The sequence below is a fragment of the Podarcis liolepis genome, assembly GCF_965112155.1.
Source record: "Podarcis liolepis genome assembly, chromosome: W".
In the NCBI taxonomy this organism is placed as follows: Eukaryota; Metazoa; Chordata; class Lepidosauria; order Squamata; family Lacertidae; genus Podarcis; species Podarcis liolepis.
The window spans coordinates 37825212-37835215 of NC_139568.1; the positions used below are offsets into that span (position 1 = coordinate 37825212).

The 10004-nt window shown below is 46.0% G+C and overlaps 1 protein-coding gene across 1 annotated transcript in view; it reads left to right on the forward strand.

Annotated features, from left to right (window-relative positions):
* The window catches only part of LOC310697767 (putative helicase senataxin), a 41243-nt gene extending 31448 nt beyond the window's left edge, over positions 1–9795 (forward strand). Inside the window, exons 3-6 of the mRNA XM_083484426.1 lie at positions 3780–3878; positions 5869–5956; positions 8138–8291; positions 8454–9795. Coding sequence (XP_083340552.1) covers positions 3780–3878; positions 5869–5956; positions 8138–8291; positions 8454–8479 — 367 coding nt within the window. The 3' untranslated portion in view covers positions 8480–9795. The remainder of the gene's footprint in view (positions 1–3779; positions 3879–5868; positions 5957–8137; positions 8292–8453) is intronic.
* Positions 9796–10004: the final 209 nt, after the last annotated feature.

A 10004-nucleotide genomic window follows, 5' to 3' on the forward strand; every position in this document is an offset into this window, starting at 1 on the left:
GTACAAGAATACTTGGCTAGTATTCAAGTCTCCAGGGCCAGATGAACTGCATCCAAGAGTATTTCTATTGTGGTGGAGTCTCCTTCTTTGGAGGTCTTTAAGCAGAGGCTTGACAACCATATGTCAGGAGTGCTCTGATGGGGTTTCCTGCTTGGCAGGGGGTTGGACTCGATGGCCCTTGTGGTCTCTTCCAACTCTATGATTCTATGATTCTATGATTCTATGATTCTATGAAAGGAACTGGCAGATGTGATCTCAGAACCACTGGCAGTCATCTTTGAGAATTCCTAGAGAACAGGCGAAGTCCCGGTAGACTGGAGGAGGGCAAATGTTGTCCCTATTTTCAAAAAGGGGAAAAGAGAGGACCCAAATAATTACCGCCCAGTCAGTCTGACATCAATACCAGGGAAGATTCTGGAGCAGATCATTAAGCAAACAGTCTGTGAGCACCTAGAAAGGAATGCTGTGATCACCAATAGTCAGCATGGATTTCTGAAAAATAAGTCATGTCAGACTAACCTGATCTCGTTTTTTGACAGAATTACAAGCCTGGTAGATGACGGGAACGCAGTGGATGTAGCCTACCTTGATTTCAGCAAGGCATTCGACAAGGTTTTCTATGATTTTCCTTAGCTTCCTCTGCAGTCTGTCTAGTTGAGTTAGATTCCTTAACTAGTGTCTCTATAGCTTCTGTGTTAGAATTAACTTTTTCTTCCAAGCTTTTTATACTTTGTGTATTTTGGTCCAATTTCTGTGAATTTTGGTCCAATTTTTTATTCATTTGTTCCAAAGAATTGTTAATTTTGCTTAAAACAAGAGCCCAATCCCCTTCCGATGGCATTCCTCCTTTTGATTTGGTATACATTGACACAGCTGCAGAGGGAGCAGGTGGGCCAGATGTAGAAGCTCTCCGAAAGGTCCTGCCGTGAAGGGAAATTCTGCTTCTCCACATAACTGTGGCATTATGGGAAGTTCTTGCTTCTTTTCTCTTGCATTCTGGGAAGTCTCGCTTATAAGCTTTTCTCTGCTTCTGCACACACTGTACAACCTGTTCTAAATACCAAGACATTCCCTCATTTCCCTAGACTGCTCAGTTCATCTTAAGTTCATGAAAAACACTATGACCTGTACTTAATGCACAGCTGACCACATCTACGGAATTCACTTATTATATTCTTTCATGTTATGATCAATCATTAGTAATTGTTTTAGTCATGTTATATCAATCTTTAGTTATAATTTAATTAGGAGGTTTCATGCCTGTCTAGTTCCAGCTTCGTTTCCCAGCCTTTAATCTATCGGTGATTAATGTTCACATGTAATTCCCGCCTTGTACTTATGTTAACCAATCAGCAACAAGTTGCTTTGTGTTTGTATCGACCAATCAGCCACAAGCACACCTGTGGCAATGTTTGTAATATTCAATAAAAGAGAGTTCCCGGGGTTCGCCCCGGCAGACACCTCTCTCATGACACCTGCTACTCGTCTGTTGTGGTTTCATTCCAACATCTGGTGACCCCGACGTGATTCATTCCAACACTGCCGGATCTAGTTGTCTTTTCCTGTAATGAGTCTATTTTTTCCTTCCCATCTGCCATAACACTCAAAGCTTCTCAAGGTCAGATACAGTCCCAGAGTTTTATCTTTAAAACTGGAAAATTCCACTCCTTATGACAGTTTCAAAAACCTCCTCTAGAGGGAAGCAATTGTTGTTTATCTTATATTAGTCCAAAGTATCCTTTTCTTTTTGTCTTTCTCTTTAAAGTTACTCTAACAAGTTATGCCAGTATATTTAATATCAAACTTTAGTTCAGAAACATAGTTGAAACTTTTAAGCCAAGAGAAAATAATTGCAACAGAGTTTCACTCACTGACAGTCAAATGGTCTATTCGCAGACAATGCGGAGCTCCACAATGCAGCTATTTTAATGGCTGCCGTTCCCAGGTTCCGAGCGGTAAAAAGTTAACTTTTACCCTCTTTTTCTGCAGGCAAATAATGTCCAACCCCCCCCTTTTCCCCTGCAACCAAGGGGGGGGTCGCTATTTTTATACTGAAGATTTAGATGTCAAAAGCAGTCTCTCAGGCTTTAGTTTAAAACTCCTTGCTTCCCACTATTTACAAAAAAAGGAAGGCGGGCTTCCTGTTTTACGCCTCCCCCGTTCGTGGCCAAATTCAGCTTGTTTAAAGTCCAATTTCTTCACTTTACTCACAGGTAGTTACTTTAGATCCAAATGTCCACAGGAAAAAGGTCAGCGCTCCCCGGCAATGGCTGTGCGGCTTCACTCCGTGAAAGTAGCATTCCGTTCACAGCACCGCGCCTCTCACCCCACTTCGCTCCGGAGCCCTTAAAAAGGATTCCCCGTGAGTAGGGGGCGCTCCAGGTGCCCTCCCGAACCCCCACGTTCCCAGGCTTCCTCCACCTGAGATTTCTAACGGGTCCCCGCCTTCGCCGTGGTGGGCGACCCAGTTTTCACGGAGCTAGTTCCTCCGCTTAGAGGAGCTCCGCCATTAGCCGCTGGCGCTGTCCCCAGAAGTCCGACACCTCCCTTTCCATGAAGGCGCAGATTGCAGCTATAACAAAGGCGGCATTTTTTCATCTCCACCAAGCTAAGCAGTTGGCTCCTTACCTCTCTCGCCCTGACCTAGCCACTGTGATCCACGCGACCGTCACCTCCAGACTGGATTATTGTAACTTACTCTACGTGGGGCTGCCCTTGAGACTGACCCAGAAACTCCAGTGGGTGCAGAATGCCGCGGCGAGACTCCTTACAGGGTCCTCGCTGCAAGATCACACTCACCCGGTGCTATACCACCTGCACTGGATCCCGGTGGAGTACAGGATCAGGTTTAAGGTGCTGGCTTTAACCTTTAAAGCCCTATACGGCCTAGGACCCTCATACCTACGGGACCGCCTCTCCTGGTATGTCCCACAGAGGAACTTACGGTCTTCAAACAAAAACATCTTGGAGGTCCCGGGCCACAGAGAGGTTAGGCTGGCCTCAACTAGAGCCAGGGCTTTTTCAGCTGTGGCTCCGATCTGGTGGAACGCTCTGTCACAAGAGACTAGGGCTCTGCGGGACTTGACATCTTTCCGCAGGGCCTGCAAGACAGAGCTGTTCCACCAGGCCTTTGGCCCAGGGCACAGCCTGACTCCCTCCTTTGGCAATCTTCACAGAACTCTAGCCCAATGGTTGCCATCAATTTGATTTGAATTAATTTTAGAATGAAATGGTTTCTAATGTTGCATTATTTTATTGTTGTTAGCTGCCCTGAGCCCGGCTTTGGCTGGGGAGGGCGGGATATAAATAAAATTTGTATTTCAAACGAATCCGCAAGCTAGCTTCCAGGTATATTGAGGGGAATCTGCTCTGCTACATCACTTACTAGCATGAGTGAAGGAAGGATAATACTTATTCAATATATCCTTGCCTACTATCCTTAACATTCCCACAACCCCCCCCCATCTCATTTGTTCTTGCAACAGCAGTGTGTAAAATACAGGTTATATTCCCATTTTACATATGAGAAAAGTGAGGTGCAACAGCCCACCTACTGACTCAAGTAATCTCTCCAATCTACCATGTGCTCCCTCGCTTGCTCTCTCACTGTTTACATAGTTTTCTATTTCAGACAAGAAGTGTGGAGTTTTCTTTAACTTCATAAAAGTGTGGTTTGTTTCCTTCTCAATCAGTTTCACCTCTCTTTTGGGGATGAGTGGTGGTGGTAAAGAGAGAAGTGTATTTAGGATGGCACCATACGACATTCCTTTTCTCTACAGAGTCGGGGAAGTTGACCTTGTGGATGGGTTCCAGGGCCGTGAGAAGGACTGTATCATTGTGTCCTGTGTTCGAGTGAACAGCATGCAAGGATCAGTTGGGTAAGACTTTGCTGTCACAGTGCGAGGTGACAACTGAGGTGCCTCAACTTGGCAATTCTGACACTTAAGATGTGATCCTTGGGGTGGTCAAGTATGTGGGCCACTGTCCACAATTCAAGGTTGGAACAAGGGGTGTTGGAGCCCCTATGGTGGTCTTGTACTCCACTCTTGACCACCTGTGATGCCCATAAGGGATCTTATGAGAGGAGTTCCCAAAGTGTGGCACTCTGGCAGGGCCAAGGCTGTGTTAGCTTCCTCATTTCACCTCCCTTATCCCAATGAATTTACAATTCCTTATGTTGGTGAATCTGGGAGGGGGCTTCCACTGTGTCTAGCTGGGGGGGGGAGAAGAGGGGGCCTCTAACCAGTGGTAGCAACTCTTCTGGCTCTTCCAGAAAAAAGTAGCAGGATGTGAAAGTGCCTGCCTGTCCCACAACCCAAAAACTGTGTGTATGTGCCCTTCTGTCAAACTGCCTAGAAGGAACCTAATGGCAGTCTAGGGTAGCACACAATAAAAGCCAGATCTTGAAGCCAGAAGTTTATATTGTAAGTGGAGGTGCAGTGTGTGTTGAAGGGTGAGGGGCACTTTGTCAGCTTACAACTGAACTATATATCTGGGAGGTGCAAGGCCAGAAGGAAGCATTGGGCTTTGGGGCAGAATGGAGGGCAGAGTGCCTCTCTTGCCTCTCCTCTTCTGTAGCTTCAGATGGGTCACAAAATGGGGAGCCCCTATCAGAGGGCTCCTGGCTTCGATGGGTCCAGTGCTTTTAGACGCGCCCCAGAAGAACTGCTGTTCAAGTGTCAAGGTGGGAGTCGAGAGCAGGTCAGGAATAACTCACAAGGGGCTGAACTCAGGCAAGCAGGGTTGGACTTCTTTTTATTATTTTATTTAAAAGTTGGGGGGGGGGGTTAGAAGGAGAAAAAATTTCACTGTTGTGCTAACGATGCATTTCTGTTTTTCAAGTCACCTGAATCACAACAAATAGTATTACAGTGGTGCCCCGCAAGACGAATGCCTCGCAAGATGGAAAACTCGCTAGACGAAAGAGTTTTGGAGGTGCTTCGCAAAAGGACAATGTCTTGCGAGTTCCTGCTGGTTTTTTTCCCTTCCCCCCTTTTTCTAAGCCACTTATCAGCTGATCCGATCAGCAGATAAGCCGCTAATAGCGCTAATCCGCTAATCCTTCAATGGGCTTGCTTCGCAAGACGAAAAGACCGCTAGACGAAGAGAATCACAGAACGGATTCTTTTCGTCTTGCGAGGCACCACTGTACTCCACCAACAGGTTGTGCTGGATAGGCAGCTGAAGGTCCTGACATGGAATGAAGCTGGTTTCCACCACCAGCCCACTTCCTTTCCACATGTGTTTTTTTATGGTGGTGGGGGTGTCTGCGCTTGGAAGCCACATGGTAGCGGGTAGGGAGCAGCTGAAATTGCAAAAGCAGAGCATGGACTGATTTTAAGATTTATTCCTCCTTGGTGGGAATGCCTGAAACTGTTTTAATGCCTTTGAAATTTAAACAGGGATTTAGTTGAACCCCACAGTGGTAGCTAGTAGGGCACTGTGGACATAGCTGCTCATCCTGAGCCAGCCTTACATACAGGGTTTTTTCCCCATCCCTAGGTGTCAGAGGCTTTATGCTGTCAAGACGGCATAGATAAAACTCCGGGCTCACGGCCAGTTCCAATCTATTTGATTTATTGACAAAGTTCAAAAGTACATCTCCAGTGTTTCAATTAACGTCCGACCCCTTTGGCACAGTTGCCGCGTCTGCTCCCCCCCCTTTATTTTTACCCAGCATGCAAGTCTGCGGAAACCCCGCCCCTGACTTCCTCTGTGTACAGAATGACTTGTTCCAGGCTCCTCCTCCCCCCCCCCCCGCCTCTGACTCGCTGTCAGATGACAGGCTGCTAATGATCTCTTTAGGCTCTCTATAAGTGCTGGTTTCTGTTCTTAAATCTTCTCCCGTCTTCCTCTCCCTGACACTAGGTTTCTGAAGAGTCTGCAGCAATTGAATATCACCATCACCCGAGCCAAGTACAGTCTCTTCATCCTTGGACACCTGCAAACGCTCATGGTACGTGGAAGAAGAAATAAAGACCTTTGTGGAGGGTTAATGGTGGTGTCCTGGGCTTGGCCCAAAGACACCTGGATTTATACACACACACAAACTCCCCATATCACCTCCAAAAGCTATAAATCAAGCCTACTTCATAGGGTTGTTTGGAAGGAGAGCATAACAGGATTCAGGGGTGCCCACAGGATTTTCTGAGCACAGTACCCTGTATAGATTGGGCCCTCTGCCCACACTTGCAAAAGAGGGCACACGTTGGCTCTGCTGGCTGTGGCAAGTGGGAGTTGTAGTTCAAAACATCTGGAAAGCATCAGGCTGGCCAAAAGGTGTCGTAAGTAATTATGTATTTTGAACCAGCAGTGTTAGGGAAAATATTGGGCAGCATTTGCTTATTTATTGAATTTATGTTCTGCCCAAATGAGCCCAGTGTAGTAAACATGCCACACACAGAATAAATGTTAAAGCATTCTAAAAACAGCTACGATTAAAAATCGGGGGGGGGGGGAGGGCTTTCTCTCATCCAGTGATCTCAGCATTGCTAGGAACAGTGTTCTTCAACCACCAAAAGTGCCTGGCTAAACAAACATGTTTTCAAATGCCTCCTGAAAGGCAATGATGAGGGAGAAAGGCATAGCTCCCCAGGGAGGGCATTCCACAAAGAGGGAGCCACCACTGAGAAGGCCCTGTCGCTTGTGGGTGCCCAGAGGAACCTGAAACTCAGGTTTCATAAATTATAAAACAATTAGGTTACTTTAGGTCTTTCCACAATTGAGCTTAAACTGGCAATACTATATTCCAGAGCTAAGGAAGCTCTGCTGCCTCCCAGTGTTGCTGGACTACAACTCCTGTCTTCTGACCTTTAGCTATGCTGGCTGGGGCTGGTGGGAATTGGAACCCAACAACACAGCTTCCCCACCACTGCTATTTTTCATGCAAGACCAAGCATGGCACTTCAGGGGGTGGACCATTTGATCTGATCCACCAAGGTTGTTCGTGAGAGGCTGTAAGGGCAGGGACTGGGAATCCTACAGCCCTACAGATGTTGTACAACTCCCATCAGCCACAGCCAGCATAGCCAATGGTCAAGGGATGGTGGGAGATGTAGTTAAGCAGCATATAGAGGGCCACAGAAGTTCTCCACTCGTCTCAGTGTTTTAAAATGCCAAACTGTGTGGTGGGGAGGGTTTATTTCAAGCAGAGAAAGGGATCGGGTTCTCTACCATGCCAGTTGCTTCTGCGCCATCAGACTCTTCTCTATCCTGACACTTTTCTCCCAGTCAGGCTCTTGGACTGGGAGTGAGCCCTGTCGGGAGAAAAGTAAGTGGAGTGGGGGAGACCTCAGCACCCTCTTTCCCATCCTGCCACTTTTCTGTGTGAAATCACAATCACTCACATACGTATGCACTCAGTCTTATTATGGTCACTTTTGTCAGTCTTGTACTGCAATGACTTTGCCACTAGAGGGCCTCCAATCCAGATTTATCCATTTGGAAGTCCTGGTGATGATGGTTTGCTGATGCTCCTGTAAAGTGGCAGAGTTGTTAGTGGACTTGCATTAAACAATATTTGTTTCTCTGTCACTGGTGGTTCTATAGCTGCAGTGAGGAGGGAAGGATAATTGTAGCCTATGTACAAATGAATTGGAGGGATTCTCTGTTGTGTGTTCAGAAGCCACTGTTTACCAGTGAGTGCAATCCAAAGGAAGTTCTGTGTCCTAATTTCTACTGACACCCATTATTAGTGGTCTTTAGTATTTCAGATTAATTTAGCCAGTCTTTTTCAAGCTAAGGTCTCCTCCATTTTTCCTTGTGGAATGCTGTTGAGAGGCATACTCCAAAAGCAGATGGAGCCAGAGACCCACACAATCACACTCGCCCTCTCCTGCAGTGCAACAGAAGTTAGAAGAATCTCCTTAGAGGGAGCAGGTGGGATTGACAAGTTGAAGGGTGGTGGGCTGACTGGGAATGCTGGGGGGGACTGATTTGGTCACCAGGTTCCTGTCCCTGCCTTCGAAGAAAAGAGAACTGGGAGCAAGCTACAACAGCCTCTACTTTGAGGCAGCAGGATTAACTTCGAATCCATGAATTTTCCCAACTCTTGCTTATAAACCGTCACTACCGCACCTGCCCAGTCTCCTGTCCTAATAATTTATTGTTTCTTAAAATAAAATAAAAACCATTGTAGGAAAATGAAGATTGGAATGCTTTGATTCAAGATGCTCAGAAAAGAGGTGCCATCATCAAGACCTCCAGTGCCAAATACAATGTTCCTTGCTATGCAAGTGATGCTAAGAAGATCTTGAAGCCCATGGCAGTCCAGCAGAGCCAAACAAGGACAGGTGAGTGCAGCATCTGAGTTGCATGGAGCTCCTGGACAACATACCTGGCAATACTCAGCTGGTGCTCCTGCTCCAGGAAACAGTGAGGCATGGCCCTTGCCAGTATCTCAGGATTCCTCTTCCCTAAAGCCATTCTTTCCTACACAGGCTAAACCTGTCTAAGAGCTGGCCAAAAGATCCAGCAATGAAAGTGAAGGCCTCAGATGAATTGCTGGAAATCTAGGCCCCCCTTGATGCCAAGCGACAGAGGACAATGCAGTAGCCCCACAGTCCCTCCCGTATACTCAGAACCTTTTATTGTGGCTGCTGGTGTACTTTGCTCCACAGCCTTTTCCTGGATTGCAAGGTCATCTGCCTGAAAGATAATGCATAGTGATTGTTTTCTATATCATGGAGAGTTAGGCAGCCTGCGTCCTGTGCTGTAAACTTCAAGAAATCACACACTGTAAATGTTGGGTGTAGTGTATATTTGTACGGCATGTAGAGAAACTTATCTTTTAGAGGTGAAACAGGCCTGGCTGTGGCCACAGTTAAATCACATGCCACCGGGGCGAGTGTCCTGACATGTGCCTTGTCACATGCAAACAGCTCACCATGAGAGTTTGGCTTGCTGGTGTCTCAGGTTAGCATGTCCACCCCTCATTGGGCCAGCACGCCTGGGTGAGTGCTGAAGTTGTTCCTGCTGCCATATTTCTTTCTGGCCCTAAAATTTAATTTGGCGAGAGCGACACCACTTATTTCTTAGTTCACATTTTTATTCTTTTGTATACATGATAAAAATATTTATAGATAATAATTTGAAAAGAAGGCACTGTGTACATAATGTTGCAACAGGGAACATAGCAGGCATTTCATAGAAGTGATTTGTGCGGATTTCTGCAAGTGTAAAAGATGAAGATTTCCTTTTGCATTGGATCTGCTGCCACTTATGAGCCAAGGAGCCATGGGCCAAGTGCATCCTCACATTGCAGCCTCCCCGACAAATTGACATCCAGCAGTCTGGCAAGATGAGCTTTGGCAGGAGAGACTGTAATCTAACCTGGTGCCTTCCAGATGTTTTGGGCTACAATTCCCATCAGCCCTGGCCAGCTGTATGACGCTGAAACTGATGTGAGAGCGCAAAACCTTCACTGACTGGGGCTGATGGGAGTTGTAGTCCAAAACATCTGGACAGCATCTGGTTGGAGAAGTTTGCAGGCTGGAGAGGACTGTTATGATTATCACTGATGTTTTGGAATGTGTTTCTAATGTACATCGCCCTGAGATCTTTTGATAAAGGGCAGTATATCGATCAAATCATTATTATTACTACTACTCTGACAGTTAATTCTTGGTTTCCTTCACATAGAACAGGAGATCAAAAAATGCTATTCAGCAAAGTGTTCGAGCAGCATTAACATTTTGGTACAACTGTCTGCTTCTTCAGTGTAATAGCTGAAATGTAAATTTAAAAGTACATTTACATTTTTTGAGAAAAATAAAACCGAAAGTAATGAAATACAAATTGTTTTCACAATATGTTCTGCTTTTTCTGAATTGTATGTGTGTTGGCCTCAGAGATGATTTTTAATAGAGAGGAGTTCCCTTCAGCTATTTCCCTCTTGCTCTCTCTTGTGTCCAACTTGTGAAGTAACCTCAGTGGCCTTACAACTGTTTAGTGTGCTGTACCCAAGGCGGTAAGGTCAAAGGAAAGGAGCTAGACAAAGAATGATC